Source organism: Lycium ferocissimum, unplaced genomic scaffold, assembly GCF_029784015.1.
Source record: "Lycium ferocissimum isolate CSIRO_LF1 unplaced genomic scaffold, AGI_CSIRO_Lferr_CH_V1 ctg3891, whole genome shotgun sequence".
NCBI classification, from domain to species: Eukaryota; Viridiplantae; Streptophyta; class Magnoliopsida; order Solanales; family Solanaceae; genus Lycium; species Lycium ferocissimum.
In genome coordinates this window covers 23,351-46,685 of record NW_026725522.1, presented here as the reverse complement: position 1 = coordinate 46,685, position 23,335 = coordinate 23,351, and the positions used below count along the sequence as shown (strand labels likewise).

General features: G+C 39.7%; 1 protein-coding gene across 1 annotated transcript; it reads left to right on the top strand.

Moving 5' to 3' along the window:
- Positions 1-9,630: 9,630 nt before the first annotated feature.
- LOC132044232 (uncharacterized) lies at positions 9,631-12,045 on the top strand. Its single transcript, XM_059434721.1, has 3 exons — positions 9,631-10,103; positions 10,677-11,028; positions 11,770-12,045. The coding sequence occupies exons 1-3, from the start codon at positions 9,631-9,633 to the stop codon at positions 12,043-12,045; spliced, it is 1,101 nt and encodes a 366-aa protein (XP_059290704.1).
- The last annotated feature ends 11,290 nt before the right edge of the window (positions 12,046-23,335 follow it).

The following is a 23,335-nucleotide window of genomic DNA, read 5'->3' as shown; positions in this document are numbered from 1 at the left end:
CAAATGAGGCCTTAGTTATTGTTTGCCCTTTTTTATAGGAAAATAAATCATGTTTGGGTGGTCACGTATGGAAGATTTATATCTACAACAAAAAATTGAAAATGCCAAAAAAAAAAAAAAAAAAAAAAAAAAATATAGTCAAGCAAATTCCACGTTTTGCTCCTAGCTTATAGCAACAACATTTATCCACCAACAATAAAATATCAACAGTATTATTTTGTAAGAATCGTCTGCACGAATTGCCATTTACCACACATTCTTTAAAGTGGGAAAAATTATTTTAAATTCCAACAATAAAATATCAACAGTATTATTTTGTAAGAGCCGTCTGCACGAATTGCAATTTGCCACACATTCTTTAAAGTGGGAAAATTATTTTAAATTTGAATACAGAGCGGTTTTAAGTGCACTTTTTCCGCAAAAGAGTTTCTGAAAAATACTTTTCTAAAATAAACCCGCAAAATGGTTAAATTGGGTTTTATGAATAAATTTTTTGTTCAAAAAATGACTAACTGAAACGACCGAAATGGCTTTAGAAATAAAACTTTGATTGTTGCATGTGAGTACAGTATATATGCTAAGATTAAACTCTGTTGAGAAATATAATAAAATGACATAAATAAAATAAGGCATATTATATAAAATCCCTATAAACCATCTAATTAGGCCTAAAATCCTTCAAATTGAAAATAATTGAAAGAATATTGTATAGTTGTTGTCATCGTTTGTAGTGACTTTATCCATTCATTAAAAAAAACAAACCACAATTAATTATGATAAAAGTAGAATAAAAACCAATTAAACCCTTTCAATTATGAATTTTGGTTTTTCAGTTGAGAGTGGTTAAGTTAATTTACTTATCAATTTGAATTTTGAAATAGAGGTTTTATTTTTAAAAAGAAAAACAAAAAAAAGGGATAAAATCAGAAAAAGACCAAAAAAAAAAAAAAAAAAAAAAAAAAAAAAAAGAAGAAGAAGAAGAAATAACTAACCTAAACCAACCAAAAGCTCTCACCCACGTAACTTCCCCATTCCCATTTAGTGAATTAGTGTGGTAAATTTTAAATTTGAATTGCAAAGCAGTTGTTTCGTTTTTTGAGAGCATCGAAATGTTTGCACCATTATTTCTCATGTATAGTTTTAGTTTTAACTTTTACATTTTTTAAATTCAATAAACCACATATACGTTATTTTGGGACTTCTTCGTTTTAGCAACTGAAACACATTTTTGAACTAGATTGCATGATAAAGGTAAAGCAACCGTTCTTGAAATAGAAATTGTGAATTACAAGAAAGAATCCATTGCACGCACATCATATGGTTGCAGAAATTGCAGGATTTTGTCGTCCAAAACTACATGGGTTTTGTGCGCTTGAAATTTTGCAGTTAGGGCTGTCATTAAATGCAATGCGGAGGTTTACAGGACATGATCAAGAGCATATCTGATTTCTTCTACATGTCTATCCAGAGAGAAATTTTAATCACAAAAACGCGGCTGACTGGATTGAGAGTTATATGTCAAGTGAATGTTAAGGAACGTAACAGGGCGGTGCTTTGGATTTATGGATCTTGATCGTTTAAGTTCATCTCTGTGAGTGTTCATGGTGAACTCACAGGGAAAGAATGTTTTGGATAATAATTTTATGTCGTATTTAATTCATAGATCTTGATCATTTTAATTTTTTTTAAAAAGCACATTAATTAAAACACGTTCTTTTGACTCCTTCTTTGTAGCAATTAAAAGATTTACACTAATTCAGATCTACTTTTCAATTTTTCGGGCTCATTTGTACTTTTTATATTTTAGCTTAAGTTGATGCAATATCATTTTAAAACTTCCAGTATCGTACTACCCGTAAATATTATCATTGCCATATTTGTTACTATTTGTAAGTGTCAGTGGATAGTAGATTATGAGACAGATCATAATATCATCTTATTTAAAGCCCCATTATTTAAAATTTTATTTATTTTTTTATTCAATAATTATTCTAATTTATTTTGCAGAACACAGTGAATGATGATGAATAGGAGCAAGATCTTTTTGACCAATGAACATGAGGGATGAAGTTTTTAGGTAATTAATTAAATCAATTCAACTAAAAGTATGCTTTTGTATTTTTAATTTGACCTTCTTAATTAATACAACATTCTTTTGTATGGTGATGCTAGAAAAATATAAATCTTCTTACTTATTAATATGATAGCAATCAAATATAACCTTCATTTAACTCTTTTCACTTTGTTTTTGTTTTATGGAGTAAGTAGGGTAAGTTAGGAACGAATCTACATTTGATTGACTAATTAGAAAGACAAAAAATTAAACACAAAACTATGAGCTCAAAATATCACCTTACATGTTCTTTCTCTGCACCAAAAATACAATTTAAACAATCGGGATCAACAAGTTATTGCAGTTACAATGTAAAATTCTTATGATCGGTTAGAGACAATTTAGGGCAAATACTTCATCCATTATCAAAACATGATCACTTTAAAGAAAGTATGTCACGACCCTAATTACCGATCGTGCGAGCACCTACCTTATTATCACTAGTAGGCAAACCCTTACCCGTTAATCCATTAATTACTAGCCAATTTCAACTTCTTTAATCATTTATACTTTATCAATCAATAAATAAGTGAATAAATAAATAGTCTAACCAAGTCATAAATGATAAATCATATAAGTGCGGATGTCTAACTATTAAATTCCCAAAATCTGAAAGTCATCGTACAAGGACTCTAACCAACAATGTCTAAAGAATGAAATATCTGTCAAATATAATAATAAATAATGTCTGCAATGAAAGTAGACATCTGGAAAGAAAGATCTTCAGACGGCATGGCATGGATAGAAGCTCACCCTCGGATCGATCAAGCAAAATAGCTTTAAGCTAGAGATGTAGTGCAGGTGAAATCTGAACACAATGCATTCAAAAGGGTGCGAAAAGAAGGTAGTATCAGTACAAACACTATGTACCGGTAAGCATCATAGGCCAACTAAGATTAGTTCACGCATATAAGCATAAAATTAACAAGATAAACAGATATGCACATAATACTCAAATCTAAGTCACGGAATATGCCAAATCACAGCCTAAGATGAAGCTTCTAAACCACAAGTCTGTCCAGTCTCAATAATCTCACCCGATAATCACAAGTCCAAGTTCCGACCCTAGGTAGAGTCACTAATCCATATTTTTCACTCAGTCAATGATCATATCTATACCACTATAACCGTTTCAACAAACCATACCAAAATTAGAACTAAACTAGCCATATAATAATGCAGAATAAAGTGTAATGAAGTGCAATGCAAAATATAATGATGTGCAATGCAATGCACTGGCCAAACACTCCAAACCTGTAGACACATGCTAAATGGTAATGTTTTCCCCAAATAGTCATGACCTGCAGAGGACCCATGGTGTCCATATAACACTCGTTCCGGAACGAACCTTGGACCACGAGCTCACAACTAGGCCACATCGTCACCCGCTGTCAAATGTGCCTTAATAGATGTATATGTTCCATCTCCAAATCTCATCAACAATGCCTCATGATCGAATCACAAGGAATGACTCAAGAACACATATCAAGGCCAAAAATAATGAAGTACAGTCATAGTAACACAAGTCATAATAAGACTCACCAATAACTCTACTCAACCATAGCCTAATTATACAGCTATCTCAATCAATCAGTGAAGGGTATATATGAACACCTTCCTTTCAACAATTCCAAACCATTTCCATAACGTATGAATGTATGAATGCAGAAATGGGTGTAAATACGGTAAATCAATGCACTAAAATAACAATGAAGTACAAGAAGTCATAATGCCATAAGTCATATCAAGACTTAGATAAATCGACTCAACTATGGAATGAATCATACAAATCATCTCAGTTAACATAAAGAGTCTATGTCTCTTTTTACTTCCAAATATAACGAGTACACCTCACAACTAAGTCTTGTATCACCGAGGTGCTCCATTTTCTCATATATCATCATCAACACCGAGTCATAATTTAATATCAATATACATATGGAATGAGAATGCATGCCAAGTATAATATCACCATCAGCCGTAATCCATACGTCAAGTTTTCATCTGTATATTATGATAAGTTTATATCACAATTCAAGTCTAAACTCATTATCCTCCCTTTCTCCGATGATATGTGTCACAATAAAATAGAATTGGGTACAACACGTATCATGACCACCCTTTCAGGTAGTAAGTCTAATCACAATAATAGGACAGCAAGCCACCATCAACAACAACCAAACTAATAGAATTCCATCCCGAATCACCACAGTATGAATACAACTACACCTTCACAATGCGTAAATAATGGCGACAAGTCCACATAATCAGAAGTCATACCAACCTAGCTAATATCCAACCAAACACCATATCCGATGACCTAATCATGCTTTCTCCCGTCAATTCTACACAACATATACGTTTCGCTAATCCACGTCTAACTAAAGTAAGTCGTAACCTACCTCGAATGTAGAACATGAGCCACGAACTACTCCACACGAGCCTTTTGTTTCCGAAACGCCTTAGAACAGTCAAAGTCTAGGAATACAATGCTAAGTAAGCGACAAACCTTCTAATCAAACAAGAACAACAATTGGGGAAGAAGACCCAATTACTCCTACCCTTTTCAATTAGATGAAACCATCTTTTAATCGTGAATTTATCATAACCTCTATCTCTACAATTATACTATTCCAATTCATGGGTTTTCTATTCAATTTAACCCCTTTCAAATAGAATTTAGGCCAAAGTTCTCATTTTTATTAGAACCCTAAGTCTCAATGTACAATTCTCATAATTAATAATGAAATTCCCATCCTAGAAAATGATAGCCTGCACTCCTAGATGTTTAATCAACAATTATTAATAATTTAAGGATTTAGTAGTTGTAGGGTTCTAGGATTTTCACCCACCATTGATGGACCTTAAACTAATCATGAAACTTGAAGAAGACAGGTAAAGGAACAAATAAAGGTGGGGACGTACCCTCTAAGATGCTTTTACCAATGAATGGAATAAAATTCGCCTCTTTCTCTCTAGAAAACTATGTTTGGGGTTTTGTGGGTAACGACTTAGAAATTTCAATATAAAAATATGTTTACGCGTCTGAAGCCCATTGCGGCGGTCACGAACCTGTCTTTAGCCGGACACAGTACGACCCCACACGAAAATGACCATAACTTTCTCATAAGGAGGCGAAATGCGAGATTCTTTTTGCTATAGCTCCATAATTATGATACGGATCTAATGGTTCAATCGAAACACAAAACAAAGGTCGTTTGATCAATCTCGAGCCCTTTATCCCCAAGGAACTGCGGTGAAAACATCGAATACAAGCGTGACACAACCCAAATCCATCCGAAACTCTTCGGAATCTCACCAAAACTTGTGGACAAGTCCTAAATCATCATACAAACTTGTTGGAACTTTCAAAATATTGACACGACCACCTTAACCTAATGTTGACCATGGTCAACTCTAACTCGTTAACTTAACTAGTTCCTCTACAAATGACTCAAATAACACTCAAACGTTTCGGGAACCAAACCAATGACTTCACTAAGTCACAAATCATACTAAAAGGACTCGGGGAAGGATCAACAAGGGTAAATGGGTCAAAAACACTATAACGACCAAACGGGTCGTTACAAAGTATCAATCCAACTAAAAGATAAGATAACTAATTTACTTATTCACATAAATTTAATAAATGAATAAAATAAAAAGATTTGAATTTTAACTTAAACCTAAAAACAAAAAAAATTGAATAATAAAAACAACCTATATTAAATACAAGAGAATAGTAGGCTTAGGTGTTTAAATGTTATATTATATTATATTTTATTAAAGGAGAGTTAGTGAGCAAGAATTTTTGTTCGATGATATGATTATATGATTCATTTACGTTAACTTATTGAGATTTTGTTAGTGAGTATACTATATTGAGAAAGAAAGATGACAATTGAAATTTTATTAAAGCAATATGGTCTATTATGTTCAAACAAATCAAATCACAATTTAACATGATTAATATTTTTTTTCTAAATTTTCGAGCATCGCAAGGGTACGTATACTAGTTGTTTTTAAATTCATATTTATAACATACTAATTATTAACTAATTAACTAACTTTTGTCCTAAGACTACCAACATGTCATAATCCTACGCTGCCACTTGTCAAAATCCCAAGGTAAACTATCCTCTTTTTAATTATATATATATAATTGTTTTTAAATTTATATTTAAGACATAACTAATTATTAACTAATAACTAATTTTTGTCCTAAAACTACCACATGTCATAATCATACGCTGCCACTTGTCAAAATTCTAAGATCCTCTTTTTAATAATATAATACTAGTTTCTCGATACGTGCGTTGCATGTAGATGTCAAGTTATATAATCAAGAAAATGGATACACTCGACGTTGGATTGTACACATTTTTGTAAAAAAAGGTATTCAGTAAAAGATTATATATTGAAAGAATAAAGTTCAAGTATGTGTGAATGATAATAATTGATTGTCCTATGGTGACTTGTTTGTCGAGGTTGTATACGGGTGAGACCGAGGTCAAAGCTACCCTCGATTTCCCGTTATTTTATGTAAAGATTTGGACCGTATGTGGGACTGAACGGGTTCCAATCGAGGGTCCTGTAGTCGAGACTTCAAAATGGTCGAGGGCAAATATAGACCTTGATTCAACCGAGCCTGGAGGTGGTTGAGTTTATCGAGTATCGATCATGACCGAGCATAGCCCGAACGGACTAATAGCATCGAGATGGAATAAGAAGAAGTTGAGTAGATAAACATGGGGGCTGTAATATCCGCCACCGACCGGATATTTCGGCACCTTTTTAGGTCGGTTACTCAATTGAAAAGCGTGTTGTTATCTAGAATTGTAAACAGAGTAGGAGTCCTCTACTATATAAAGATGAGCACCCCCTCATTTTTCAGGCTCTATTCTTTTACGCACAAGCAGTCTCTAAGAAATTATATTCAAGTTCTAAAACATTGTTCTACATTTTTCTTTAAGTGTTCATCAATATTTTACACGACTCGAGCCCGGTTCTAACAACCCGAGCTCGGCTCTGCTACTCTTTATCAAGGACAAGGTTCTTTATTTCTTTGGTTTGATCGCTAACTTATTTCCATATCATTATTCGTTGTTATTTCATCATACATATTAAATTAAATCATGTATCCTTTGCACCGTGTATAAATTCAACCGTTGCCTGCTTTAAGGGTAAACAGTTTGGTGCCCACCGTGGGGCCTAGGATAATAGTAGTGTGGTTTAATACGAGTTTTGATAACACATGATATTTTACACTTGTTCTTTGAAGTTTGATTTCAGGTCTGTCCAACATAGTATGGTATCATAATTTACCCGAGCATTTTATTGACTCGTTTGCTATGCTTGCAGATGCCTTTGTCAAAGCTCATGCAGGAGCCATTAAGGTTGAAACGAGGAAGTCGGACTTGTTCAACGTCAAACAGCGAGATAATGAAACCCTTCGTGGGTTTGTGGCCCGATTTCAAATGGAATGTATGGATCTACCATCGATTCAAGATGATTGGGCCGTTCAAGCTTTTACTCAGGGGCTCAACCCAAGAAGCTCGAACACATCTCTGGAACTGAAGAAAAAATTGATAGGGTATCCAGCAATCACTTGGGCCGATGTACACAACAGATATCAATCTAAGATCAGGGTTGGGGATGATCAAATTCTGAGGACTGCATCGGGATCGTGGCGTTCCAAAGAAAGGGAACGATCGGTCGAGAAGAACAACGAATCAAGAGGGCGAGACCATCCCATGATCAGTATCAGCCTTATCCACCTGATCGAAGAGGAAATGGGGGCAATGGTGACTTAGGCAGAAGCGATAGAAGGAATGATCGCAGCTCGAGTAATCGAGGATTAATGAACAGGAATGTGACCGACAAACCATCGAGAAATAAAGAAGCCCTGAGATTGTCGGAGTATAATTTCTGCGATGATATGGCAACCATAGCAGCTGCTGTCATCCGCAACAGAGAAACGAGACACCCAAGGCCTATCCAGTCCGATCCGAAAAAATGAGATAAGAGCCTGATTTGCAAGTACCATCATACCCATGGACACCGAACCGAAGATTGTCGACAGCTAAGGGAGGAGGTCGCTCGTCTGTTTAATCTGGGTTACCTTCGAGAATTTCTAAGTGAACGGGCCAAAGCTCATTTCAAGAACGTGGATGCCAACAAGCAAGATGGACAGGAAGAGCCTCAACATGTGATCCACATGATTATTGGGGGAGTGGATATTCCCCAAGGACCAATAACGAAACGTACCAAAGTTTCCATCACTAGAGAAAAACGTACACGGAGTTATGACCCCAAGGGACCCATCTCGTTCAGCGACGAGGATATAGAAGGCATCATTCAGCCCCACAACGATGCACTAGTAATATCTGTCCTAGTTAATAAATTTAGAGTTAAACGTATGTTGATTGATCCAGGTAGCTCAGCTAATATCATCCGATGGAGAGTCATCGAGCAGCTGGGACTACTAGACTAGATTGTGCCAGTCGTCTGAGTCCTCAACGGGTTCAACATAGCCTGCGAAACAATGAAGGGTGAAATCTCCTTGCCGGTTAACCCAGCTGGAACCACACAACAGATCAAGTTTTACGTTATTGAAGGAGACATGGGATACAATGCATTATTTGGAAGACCATGGATTCACAACATGAGGGCAGTGCGCTCAACTCTGCACCAAGTGTTAAAGTTCTCGACCCCAGAAGGAATCAAGACGGTTCATGGTGAGCAACAAGCTGCAAAGAAAATGCTCGCAGTCGAGGAAGCGGCTTCGGCAGCTAAGGCTCTGGTGTTGAAGGACGGGAAGTCGAACAAAATGGAAGACACCAAATAGCAATCACAGATTTCGATCCCCGTGTCCTTGGAAAATCGTGAAAAAAACGCACCAGATGAAGAAATCGACCATGGGGTCCCGAGATCCTTCGTGGTACCCGACGATTCAGACGCCACTAAGTCAACGATCGAAGAACTTGAGCAAGTTATATTGTTCATTCATCTACCGGACAGGAAGGTATACCTGGACACGGGGTTAACCTCCGAGCTCAGGAAAAAATTTATTAAGCTTCTTAAAATTAACACCAATTGCTTTGTCTGGTCCCATTTAGATATGACAGGTATCCCACCAAAAGTGACAACTCACAAGCTGAGTCTGGACCCAAGTTTCCCTCCAGTTAAACAAAGAAAAAGACCACAGCCCGAGGTCAAGCATGCATTCATCAAAGATGAGGTATCTATTCTCCTTAAAATAGGATTCATTCGGGAAGTTAAGTACCCGGATTGGTTAGCTAATGTATTAGTCATACCTAAAAAGGGAAACACGTTTAGAATGTGCATAGATTATAAAGATTTAAATAAGGCATGCCCGAATGATCAATGCTACGGCAGGGCACTAGATGCTCAGCTTCCTCAATGCCCACTCCGGGTATAAACAAATACAAATGGACCCGGAGGACCGAGAAAAAACTTCTTTTGTGACTAGGTTTGGCACATATTGTTATAATGTAATGTCGTTCGGCCTAAAAAATGCCGATGCCACCTATCAACGCCTAGTTAACCGCATGTTTGAGCACCAAATAGGAAAATCAATGGAAGTTTATATAGATGACATGGTTGTTAATTCCCTACGAGTAGATGACCATTTAAAGTATTTGCAGGAAACTTTCGATATAGTAAGAAAATGCAACATGAAGCTGAACCCAGAAAAATGTGCCTTCGGTGTCGGTTCGAGTAATTTCCTTGGCTTTATGGTTTCGAATCGAGGGATCAAGATCAACCCGGACAAGATAAAGGCAATAAAAGATATCACCATTGTAGACGACATCAAAGGGGTGCAGACATTGACCGGGCGGATAGCTGCACTAAGCCGCTTCATCTCTAGATCCTCAAATAAAAGTCATCGATTTTTCTTGTTACTGAAGAAAAAGACCGACTTCGCCTGGACCCCCGAGTGTCAAAGGGATTTAGAAGAACTCAAAAGGTATTTATCAAACCCTCTTTTGCTGCACACACCAAAGGCAAACGAGCAGTTATACCTGTACTTGGCGGTGTCCGAGATAGTGGTAAGCGGCATTCTGGTTCGAGAAGAAGAAGGCACGCAATACCCAATTTATTTTGCGAGTAGGACCTTAGGTGACGTTGAAACCAGGTATCCGCACTTAATAAAATTAGCACTTGCGTTATTGAGTGCATCTAGGAAATTAAAACCTTACTTTTAGTGTCATCACATAGGTGTCATAACATCATACCCGTTAAGGACTGTTATGCATAAACTCGAACTCTCAGGCTGGTTAGAAAAATGGGCTGTCGAGATTAGCGGGTACGATATTAAGTATAAACCCCGAACTGCTATCAAATCCTAAATACTAGCAGACTTCGTGGCCAACTTTACACCGACCATGATCCCCGAGGTCGATAAATAATTACTCCTTACCTCGGGGACTAGTTCGGTGCTTTGGACCTTATTCACGGACGGTGCTTCCAATGTGAAAGGGTCCGGGTTGGGGATCGTTCTTAAACCACCCACTGGTGATGTAATAAGGCAATCTATTAGATCTGTTCAATTCAATAACAATGAAGCTGAGTATGAGACTATGATTGCAGGTCTGGAACTGGCCAAGAGCTTGGGGGCCGAGGTCATTGAGGCCAAATGCGATTCCCTCCTCGTGGTTAATTATGTGAATGGGACATTTGACGTCAAAGAAGACATGATGAGAAAATACTTGGACAAGCTGCTAGTAGTGTTGCACGGATTCAAAGAGTGGACACTTGAACATATATCTCGAGATCAGAATAACGAGGCCGATGCATTGGCTAATTTGGGCTCATCGGTCGAATTCGAGGGGTTCAACTCTGGTGCCGCGATACAATTGATGAGCTCAATTATCGAGACAAGCCACGCTGAGGTAAATTCGATCAGTTTAACTTGGGATTGGAGAAACAAGTATATAGATTATCTTAAAATGGGGAAACTGCCATCCGATCCCAAAGAATCGAGGGCCCTTCGAGCCAAGGCAGCTAGATTTTGCTTGGTCGACGGCCAGTTATACTGAAGGTCATTTTACGGTCCCATGGCAAGGTATTTAGGGCCAGGAGAAACCGACTATGCTATGAGAGAAGTTCACGAGGGGACTTGTGAAAACCACTCGGGAGCCGATTCACTGGTACGTAAGCTGATCATAGTCGATTACTATTGGAACGATATGGAAAAGGATGCAAAAGCGTTCGTCCAAAAATGCAACGAGTACCAAAGACACGCTCCCTCGATACATCAACTGGGAGAGGAACTTCATTCTGTCCTTTCTCCATGGCCATTCATGAAATGGGGAATGGACATACTAGGGCCTTTGCCCTGGGCTCCGGGTAAGGCACACTATATTTTACTTATGACTGACTATTTCTCTAAGTGGGTTGAAGTACAGGCATTCAAGAAGGTTAGAGAAAAGGAAGTCATCGACTTCATTTATGAACACATAATCTGTCGATTCGGGATACCAGTAGAAATTGCATGTGATAACGGGAAGCAGTTCATAGGCAGCAAAGTCAGCAAGTTCTTTGAAGAATACAATATCAAAAAGATCTTGTCAACCCCGTATCATCCAAGTGTGAATGGTCAAGCTGAATGGACAAACAAAATTATATTATAGAACTTGAATAAAAGGTTGACCGGGTCTAAGCACAGGTGGAAGGAGATTTTACCTGAGGTTTTATGGGCATATCATACAGCGGTAAGATCCGACGGGGAACCCCCGTTCTCCCTAGTGTATGGAGCCGAGGCACTAATACCCATCGATGTCGGTGAATCAAGCTTAAGGTTTCAGCATGCTACAGAGGCATCGAATCACGAAGCCATGACCACTGGTCTAAATCTAGCAGATGAAAAAAGAAAAGCTGTCTATGTCCGGTTAGCAGCTCAAAAGTAAAGATGCAAAGATATTATAACTGGAGAGCTAATCTTAGGCATTTTCAGACTGGGGACTTGGTCCTGCGAAAAGTCACACTCCACACTAAGAACCCCAATGAAGAGAAATTGGGCCCGAATTGGGAAGGACTATATAGAATAACCGACATAACCGGGAAAGGCTCCTATCAGCTCGATTATAAAAATGGAAAACATATTTCAAACAATTGGAATGTGGCGCACCTAAAATGATACTATTGCTAAGGTATGAATAATCTTTACCTTTCTATTCTTTTAAGTCTAACCATGCAGGCATATATCAAAGTGGACATCGAAAGCAGCACAATGAAAGTCGAGAAGTCATAGACTTAGGACTGAAAGCACGTGCTGCATTCTTTTTTCCTTCGACCAATTTTGTCCCGAGATGGGTTTTCCAGCTAGGTTTTTAATGAGGCAGCGTCGTACAGCGTGCTACTAATACTAAGAAGATCGGTCAAGAACCGGGGACTGGGGACTACCCACATCGGATCAATACTACTCGAGCCCTCACATTTCTGGAATCTAGTACTAGGGGACTATCATACCTTGGGCAAATCGATACCTATTCAAAGCCAAGGCTTGAACGATAGGATTTTTTGTAAGGGCCAAACGATCGGATGAATCGTGCTCGATTAGTTTGTTCTTACCAAGGCAAATATTGTAATCTTGTCTTCGGTTCAATCAATAAACTTGGAAATTTCTCAAAGTATCATTTTAGTTGTTGCTATTCCTTTTACATTAGTATTACATTTTATCGGACCCCCAAATATCCGAAATGTGCAAACTAAAGGCTAAAAGCCTAAGTTGTTAAAAGACTACGGTCTAAAATATAAAGGACTACAGTCTAAGTTGTTGAAGGCTACGGTCCGAAGTGTTAAAGACTATGGTCTAAAACCCCAAAAACTACAACTCAACTTGTTTAGTAGACTACGGTCAAAACGAGGTCCGAAGTCATTGGAATTTCGACCCGATCACACAATCCGACTCAGAGACATCTAAGTTCGCAAACAAAAAAATAAGGCCTTCGCATACTACATATTCATTAACGGTTAACAATTAGCACCGGTATCGTCTCTGAAATTCGGTACTAAGGCAATATCATATCGGTAACACTCGAGACTGAGTCACTACCACTTTAAATTTTATTCTTGCTAAGGCAATATCATATGTCAATGCAACTCGAGACCGAGTCACCACTACTTCAAATTTTATTCTTGCTAGAGCAATAATGCGAGCTAAGGCAATAGTGCGCATCAGAAAAATTCAAAACCTAGTCAATGATTATTCTAACCCTTAAACACAAAGGATAAAGGAATATTATGCAATGAAAAACGGTAAATAAAATCGGGAAAAACTTTGCTATCTAGATATATGTCAAATATTTACAAAGGCTCAGAAAACGGCCTTAAAATCCAAAACATAAAAACTACATAGAAAATTGAAACAAGGCGAAAAGAAATCTAAGGCTCCTAAGCCTAATCTTCATCCGAGCTCTCGGCTTCCCCCTCGTCCGATTCGAGGTCACTGTCTGACCCCTCCGAATCATACTTGGCCTTCGCCTCTGCCTAGAGCCTCTTGGCCTCTTCGATTTGGTCTGATAAGTCCACCCCGGTGGCATAAATGTCTTTTAAAGTCTCCCTTTGGGATAGATACTGCATATATTCGGCCCTAGTGTCGCTCTTTTTCTCGGCCGCCATTACATCAGCTTTGTATTGAGCGAACATCCCATTAAAACTCAAGATTTGGCATAAGGCTTATTGTATTTGGCCTGCAGATCGATGTTGTCACGGCCAAGATTGTCTCGCTCCGACTCGGCCGAGGCAATTTTTAATCGAAGTTCTGCAATTAACTTCGACCTCTCATCAGCCTTGTCCGTCATCACACGGAGCTGATCCCTAGTCGATGCCAAATCTTCCTTGAGAGCATCCCGCTCAGAGGCAACACCATCCATCTTGCCCTTCAAGGCCTCGAGCTCGGGCTTAATCTCATTGAGCTCAAACCGAAGTTGCTCGCTCAAGGTCACATACTCCCAGGCCTGAGAAGGGGTAGCGTTAGCATCGACTATTAACCGCTTATTATGAACTTCAAAAGCCCTTACCTTCTCTGCTAAGAGGTCGTGTTCCCGCCTGGCCTCGATGGCCTTATTCTGAGCCTTCTCCAAATCGGAATGAAGAGTAGAGGGGTCGGGTAAGCTTGAGATAAACTCTTGGCTTTGCTCGTAGAGCTTCCTGAATGATTTCGTCTCTTGAGTTTACTTCTCGAGCTGATCCTTAAGATGTCCCACATCCATCCTCAGTCGGTGGAAGATTTCATGGTGAAGCATGGAGCCCTGAAATAAAAAGGGAGCAATTGTTAGAATGAGAAAGGAAAATAAAACTAAGTATAAAAACAAAAGAATGAGGTGTACCCCTTAAGAATGCCTGGCGCCGAGCCTCGTTAAAAGCGGTGATCCATCGACCTCATTCATCTTTCTCTGATCCTCTGCGGTCACTAGAGCATACAGATAACTGGCCACCCCGACCGGCCCAGACAACATATTCATATCAGCCGGAACCATAAACGAGACCAGCCTTTTTCGATTCGGGTCTATACTCGGGGCTAGAAAATTTTTCTCCAATCGGGGACCAAACTTAACGCCAAATCGATCGCCTACAGGAACGGATCGGTGGTCGAACCCTGAATGGTCCTCGACCGTGATATCATCTTTCTCGGGAAGATGACCAGCAGCATCTTTCAACGCTATAGATTTCTTGGTTATTTTGCCTTTAGCTTTTGAGCTCTTAGATCGGGCGGCTGTTGATCAATGCGATGAGTCCTGTATACAAATAATGGTCTCAGCCAAAACCACAGCTCTTAAGGGAAGGACGGAAGCTATACCATATAGAGGTGGAATGTAAGGTACCTTCGAACCCGAGGCAGTAGAAGTCCCCCTCGAGCTGGCTGCTGTGGCTGTCTCCTTCTCCGTTCCCTGAATGGAAGAAGGCACGGTGGCAGCATCCTTAGGGACTCCCGCTCCCGACCTGATGATTTCCAAACCCACCGGTGTAGGGGCATTATTTTTCGAGCCTGACGGCTCTTGGTTTATATTTTTAACCAACGGTGGAACGATTTCTTTCGAGCTTTTCAGCTCTTGGTTGGTGTTTTCCTTAGAGGGCCGGTGGCTGATTAGCACGAGATTCTCATCATTGGAGTGATTCCTGAGTCAGTCAATGACTTCAGGGTCCAAAACCCGCGTCCTGGTATCTTTTTTAGAAGCCTCCTTGAGGGTAAGCTTCGGCTTCTTTCTTCTCTCGGTAGGAGCACCAGAGGATTCAGCGGGCCGTTTCTTCTTCTTTTCACTCTTCTCTTTCTCGATGGCCTCGACCCCAGATTGTGGAAGGGTAGGAGACTTAGAAGACTCCTCACCGGTGGCCTCAGTATCGGGCCAGGGAAGGGAGGGAGCATCGGCCTCATCTTCCGAAGCCTTTTCTTCATCCTGCCTTCGAATATTGGTGGCATTTGAGATGCCTACAAAGAAAAGAGAACAAAATGTTAAACGAAGTATGGCATAATGTACGAGGAGGTAAAACAATACCTTGGTCAGACACTCACCATGATTTTCGGCCTCCTATCTGTCCTTGAAAAATGAACTCCAGTTACGCTCGGTGTAAGTGAGCTGACTGCAAATTTTCTCGATCAATTCCTCCAAATCAGCGACCGCATTGAGGGTTTGGGGAAGGGCGTAAACATATAAACGAAGATCAAAATCACAAATAGAACATCAGAGGAGTCACTTAGCTGCTTGGAAAGAGGGTTCACTTATGGTTCGGGTTCCACTTCTCAGGGAACGGCATCTTATCAGTAGGGATCAGATCCTCGATCCTTACTCAGACAAATCTTCCCTGCCAGCCTCAGTCCCTGTCCTCATCGAGGATAGAGAAGGGAGACTTCTTTTCTCATCGCGTGAGCTTAATCATGCCAACCCGAAATACTCGGGGACTATACAATCGAAGAAGGTGGTTGATCGTTAAAGGTTCTTCCACGTTATTCGCAAAGTAACGGAGGAGTGCGACAATCCTCCAAAATGAGGGGTGGATCTGACCGAGACAGATCTCGTACCTCCTGCAAAAGTCTACGACCACCGTGTCGAGTGGACCAAATGTGAAGGGGTATGTGTAAACACTCAGGTACCCCTCCACATGGGTCGTGATGGCTTCCTCGCGATCGGGGATAACAACCTCTTTGTCTTCCCAACCGCAGTCCTTTTTGACCTGCTCGAGTTTATTCGGGGGGATCGTGCATACGTAGTCTGATATTTCAGTACCCCGATCCCCTTGCTGAGAAGGCCTCTCGACATTAAAATCCTTGGTCGTGACGTAATCAAATCGGACATAATCTAGTTTCGATTCCGATTTTGGAGCCGAGGAAGACTCACTGGTTTTGGCTTTCAAAGATTTAACCATTGTTCTAAAAATAACAATGTTTGAAGGTTTGATATGAAGATTTCAAGATCTAGGTAGATTTTTTGAAGATATGAAGGTTTGAAGGTGAATGTATGAAGGTTTGGGTATTTAAAGGCACGATGGTAATTTTGGAGAGTGAAAGTTCTGAAGGTAAAAAATGAAAGGGAAGGTCTAACTTTTATAGGGAGAGGTCGAGATGGTTGCCATTCCATAACCATCAGTTCACCCAACCGGGATATGACGCGTGGCTGATGTCAGAACGATGTGACTGATGGGACATTTGATCTTATCAACTTATATGAAACTTACAGGGGAAGGAACCAGATCTATTTCCACTTCCCATCGTTTCGAGCTATCTTCACACCGAGAAGTGAGAGGACTATTAACAACTTAGCCTTTTAGCCTTCGATTTTATACTTCAAATTTTTAGGGCTCGGTACCCTCCAAATGTATCACGGTAACTGAACATATCAATGAAAAAAATGGTCATACAAGGATGATACTTTTGAAAAAAAATTTAACGGAGGGTAAAAGCCAACTGTACTCAATAAAAGCTGGTAAAAAGCCAGTCCACGGGTTCTACTAATTTTCTTTATATAACGAATTTCAGATTTCCTCAGTTACATCAGTTTCACAAAACAAAAGGGCCTAACTTATGATCCTAAACTAGAACAGAAAGGAATCCCAAACCGGTATAGTGAACCGAAGGTTGAGAACTCCGGCCTATACCCTCGGGTACTTCTACAATATTAAGCATCAGCTAAATGGTCCTGGGATTGTCCTAGAGAGCAGCCAAACCAGGGCTATTTTGTTCCGGTAGATCCTCCTCATCAAGAACAATCACCGGGGGTGGTCCATCACGAGGAATTCCTTATTGAGTCTCCAAGAGACGGCGCAATTTGAGCCGAGAGCCTATCCCTGAGGGAACGGTTAAGGTAATTGTAGGGACTCTCCAACTGGATACTTTCACCAACGCAGATGTAGTCTTTCTTCCCTCAGCCATATCCTCAACATCCTCTTCTACGATGTTTTTCCCTTTTGAAGACCTTTTCATTGGGAGCCTGGAAAATCGAAGAGTCGAAGTTAGAATATAGAACGGAAAAATAGACTAAGGAATTCCACGAACAGATTAAACATTACCATGGTTCTTGCCTTTCCACCCTTCGGGTGCTATGCTCCTCTAAGAACGACCTACGTCACGAGAGGTGCCTAAAAGTGCAACCACCCATTCGAAGATAGTGGTTACGAGCTCCGGTTCGACGAGATTCGGGGTGGGATTCCACGTTTCTAGGAAGTCTACAGATAAGGAGCGGTGGATTTGGTCCGTGCGAATCATCAGCCATCCCCTATACCAATAAGATAGTATATTATATTCTTAAGAATAAATCTCATAATAGTGATAAGACCGAAAAACCAAATAAAAAAGATTTATCATAGTCATCTTCCAGATCTATGAGACCTCGAGTTCCGCGGGGGAGCAAATCAACTATACCTCCTCAGATTACCCGGGGTACATAAATGTGGACCAGATGGTTGAGGGTAAAAGAAAGCCCGGCTATGTTGGCTAAAATTTCGAGGCAGTACACGAGCCTCCAAATTCGTGGTGCAATTTGGCCAATACAAATGCGGTATCGACGACAGAAGTTCTCAATCACTTGAGGAACGGGAAGAGAAAACCCGATGGCAAAGGGGTAGGTATAGATCATCGAATAACCAACAACATGATGATTGATCCTTACCCTATTTTCAACAGGCCGGACGTCGACATCCGCACCGAGGTCACAATCATTCCAAATTACGGGGATGGTGGCGTTGTCGATAAAGGATTCGAATTTCTCCATAGAATCAAGGTGAGAAGATATTTTACAATCGTTCGCATATTTGAAACCGACAGGAAGAATGTCCGCAGCAATAACTCCTCCTCAGGGCTGGTCGCTCCCATCGCTGACAAGGGTGGCGAATGTGTTGGCGACGAAGAATGGTTCGCACTTTAAGTTAACAATGATAGAGAAGTCATGACCAAGAATAAAGCATAGTGTCAAGCGGTGGAAAATAATGGTTTAAGAAAGGTTCAAGACTCAGAAGTGAAGGTAGGACTTGGCAGTTACAAGCAAAGGTTTTTGAAAAGATGTGGTTTAGGGTTTAGGTTTAAAGTACATGGCAAGATGGAAGCATATGGGCTTTATATAATGGGGAGCACAAAAAGTTTTGAAGGATTTAAGAGTTCTGACAAGGGGCGGATTCTCAAGACTGATAAGGTGATTATAGTAATTATGAACTAGCATCGGGCAGAGTGCAAGGATATGATGGCAATGTCTTTTCCAAGGCAGCTAGGTATGGCCTACTCGGCTTTATCCGGATCCATTTCCCAAAGTTAACACTTCCCTTCAGAAAATAGGGGGACTATCTGTATACGGGTGAGATCGAGGTCAAAGCTACCCTCGATTTCCCATTATGTTATGTAAAGATTTGGACCGTATATAGGACTGAACGGGTTCCAACGGAAGGTCCTGTAGTCGAGACTTCAACATGGTCGAGGGCAAATATACCTTGATTCAACTGAGCCTGGAGGTGGCTGAGTTTATCAAGTATTGATTATGACCGAGCATAGCCTGAACGGACTAAGAGCATCGAGATGGAATAAGAAGCAGTTGAGTAGATAAACATGGGAGCCGTAATATCAGCCACCGACCGGATATTTCAAAGACCCTTTTAGGTCGGTTACTCAACTGAAAAACGTGTTGTTATTGTCACGACCCGAGCTACGGGCCATGATGGGTATCCGGGGCTAACCACCGAACACCACTCATATTACTACTTATCTACTCCCAATCATAGCATATACTCATAATCATAGAAATCTGTGAACATTTGAAACATAATTACTTTTATAAACGTAAGCCCTTTGACTATCAAAATGATATATACATGCATATACATACAAACTATGGGACCATACTACCCACACTGCGTATCTACGAGCCTCTACTGAAGTACTAGACATACGGACGGGACAGGACCCCGTCGTGCCCAATCATGAATATATACATATATGTACCAAAAGAATAATCAATGGAACCTCCGAAAAATGGAGTGCTCTCGCATCGACCGCTAGCTCCTATGAGTCTGGATCACCTCCCTGTCTACCTGTGGGCATGAACACAGCGTCCGAAGAAAAGGACGTCAGTACGAATATTGTACTGAGTATGTAAGGCAGGAATGAAATAAACATAATAATAATATCATAAGTCATGTGATGGAGATACAACCTGCGTCCTCTTTTAAGCATCATTACATGTCATATACATTCGTCATATATAAGCATATCACGTGCACTATCATAACGCATACTTTATCATATCACATATACATCATCATACCATACATGCATCGTCGTATCAATCATACATTATCATGCCGGTAACCCGCGTCCGGGTAACCATCATATGCCGCCCACTAGTGGTGTCATGCCCGGCCCTCTAGGCTCGGTGAAATCATAGCAGCCCGCCTTAGCGGTGACATGCCCGGCCATCTAGGCACGGTGAAATCGTATGCAGCCCGCCTTAGCGGTGACATGCTCGGCCAATTAGGCGCGGTGGAATCACATCATCATCATATATCATGCATTCGTCATCATACATATCATAGACGCATCACTATCATTCATTTCATGGACATAGCATGGCTCTATCATAGGCTAGTATCCTTACACCTCTATCATCAAATTACACTTTAGAACTTGGGAGCAACTATGGCGATGTCGGGGTGACATAAGGTCGTGGACCCCCGACTTCGTTATGGAACATTCATAAGTAACCTGCCTCACCTTGAAGGAACAAGCATAAGGTGAGTGTATACGATGATCAACATCGATGGGCTATGGATAGCTTCATAAGCTTAATTGGAACATCATATCGTAAACCATAGCATCCCTAGCCTTTAAGCTTATCATTATCGTTATCATTTTCATAACATATTTCTTATCTCGTATGGCTATTCATAGACGAGGATTCATAGTCTTATTGAAGATGGAACATTCATAAGAAAGAGGAATTTCATGCCATAAGACTCGTGCCTTAGAAAGAAAGGGATTAGCCTCACATACCTTTGTCGCTTAACTATTCTATCGCTTACTCGTCCTCCTTTAATACACTTGTTTATACCTTCAATGGAATTCGCGTCGTCATTAGCTAAACAATCACGAAAACGTACTTACTAAAGCTAGAGAAATTTGAGCAACATTTCCTTTGTTTATACTACTTTCCTCCATATTCCATATCAACTCCCAACATTCATAACAACCATCACAATATCACTAACAACAATCGTCATTCATTTACATGATTTGCATTTCACAATTCCACTTCAATCCTTCCTATTCATGACTAAAATCTATTATCGCGTACTTTCACATATGATACTAATTCCATGTTCTAAATGTCATTTATAACGTATTTATAATCTTAACATATCCATTTTCATGATTCCATCCAACCACTATTCAATAATGACACTATCCTCACATTTGTGACCCATTTTCTATGCTCTTCCACAATCCATGTGTTTCAACTTATTAATACCTCAAATAACATGAAAAGGTCATGAAACTCACCTTAGATGATGGAGGAATAGGCCTTGATTGATGATACACTTTTTGCACAAAAACCCTATTTCATCTCTCTTGGGTTTTCTTGATTTGTATGACTTTTAATGGGTTTCCTTCACTTGGTTCACTTGATTTCTTGTTGATGATCTTTGATTTCTCTTGTTTTCTTATGGTTGAAGTGTATGGAAAGGTTCTAGAGTTTTCTTGAAGTGTAGAGGTGGAAGATGAAATGAAAATGAAATGAGAAGGGTCCCTTATATTAATTTAGTTTCAGTCCCGACCAGTTTATACGGACCAACATACGGTCCGTATGTTTTCTACGGGCCGTATGTCTGGCCGTAGATCTGGTCCAGTGGAGTATGCCATACTGGGCTGAATCTACGGTTGGACATACGGTCCATACATTTATACGGCCAGTATGTCTGGCCGTAGGTTTGTCCAGTTTTCCGAGAGTTGTTTCGTCGACTCGTTTGATCTCTGATCCTTATGGAACCTTCTTAACACTTGTTCCTCACTTCAATACCCTTCTAAGGGATGTTATAACTCTTCCTCAAGGTGTCATTAAGACATCATTAACTTAATACTCGTAATTCTTATTCGATACCAACATATGGCTTGCTTCCCTTAACAACTTTCCTTCACTAACTCGAATGTCTTTGGAAATCTTAATTAGGATCATCAAATACTATTTCTTACTTGTCCAAACCTCGTATACATCATACCCCTCGCTCGTCTATTCACTGTACACTAACGGAAAATTTTCCAAGGTGTAACAGTTATCTAGAATTGTAAACAGGTAGGACTCCTCTACTATATAAAGAGGAGCACCCCCTCATTTTTCAGGCTCTATTCTTTTTACGCACAAGCAGACTCTAAGCAATTATATTCAAGTTCTAAACATTGTTCTACATTTTTCTTTAAGTGTTCATCAATATTTTACACGACTCGAGCCTCGTTCCAACAACCCGAGCTCGGCTCTGCTACTCTTTATCAAGGACAAGGTTCTTTATTTCTTTGGTTTGATCGCTAACTTATTTCCATATCATTATTCGTTGTTATTTCATCATACGTATTAAATTAAATCACGCATCCTTTGTACCACGTATAAATTCAACTATTGCCTGCTTTAAGGGTAAATAGATGTGAAGATAATTGAGTATCATTTGAACATATAAAGATGAACAATCAAAGTTTAACGATATATTTTGGTTGAGATATTTGGCTCTTCACTGTATTTGACCCGAGATTTTAGAATGAGAGAAAGCACGACTAAAGTCCAACTATTTCGAAACATAATTTTATACTCAAAATCGTCATGTTTTGTTTCCTTATTCATTCACCAATATTCTTTAATTAATTCCACGAGACAACTTATTTTATGAAAAAAACAATAAGAGTGTCCACAATAAAAAATACAGTAGACCAAAGAAAACTTTTACTCAAACTCCATTTACCCCGAAATTGGGTAATAAGTTGAATTTGTAAGTGAGGTATAGGATATGTGGATAACTTTAATCTATTTTGTGTTTGTGAGAAATATTCATGGATTTACGTGCTTTAATACGTGTATATGAATATATATATATCAATGCCTTGAGTGAATATGTTGCTATAGAAGATTAAGCTAATGGTGTTAGAAGAATAAGCTAAAACATCAAAAATTCACTGATTCGGACTAAAGAGAGAGAGAGAGAAATGATGCTTTAATATATATTTGCTATTACAATGTTCTTGATCTTGTAAAAGCTAACCCTTAAAAGTAGGGAAGCGCTGCCTATTTATATTTTTGCCCTATGGGCCTTGTCCTTTTAGAATAAAGTAAACCCTAAAAGGATAAGGTTGGGCCGTACAGTCTGACATCCGTACGGTCGTCGGTACAATGTGACAGAACGATGTTGACGCGTGGCGATTTTATAACTGATTAACCGGACTAACGGCCACGATCAACTCGGTCATGCTGAAACCGGACCAGCGGCCACAATCAACTCGGTCATAAAGAAACCAGACTAACGGCCACGATCAACTTGATCATGGAGAAACCGGACTGGCTATGATGCCGAGTTTGGTCCGTAGATCTCGGATCAAACAGGTTTGCTTCACTTTTCCCAGGTCAGCCGCAGCCGGTGCAATTCTATTAGTTCTAAGGGCAGACCCGGTGACCATGCCTGTCTCTTTTTATCTCCGGCCCCCGGTCCCACCGATCTTGCAAATATCCAATTTTCACC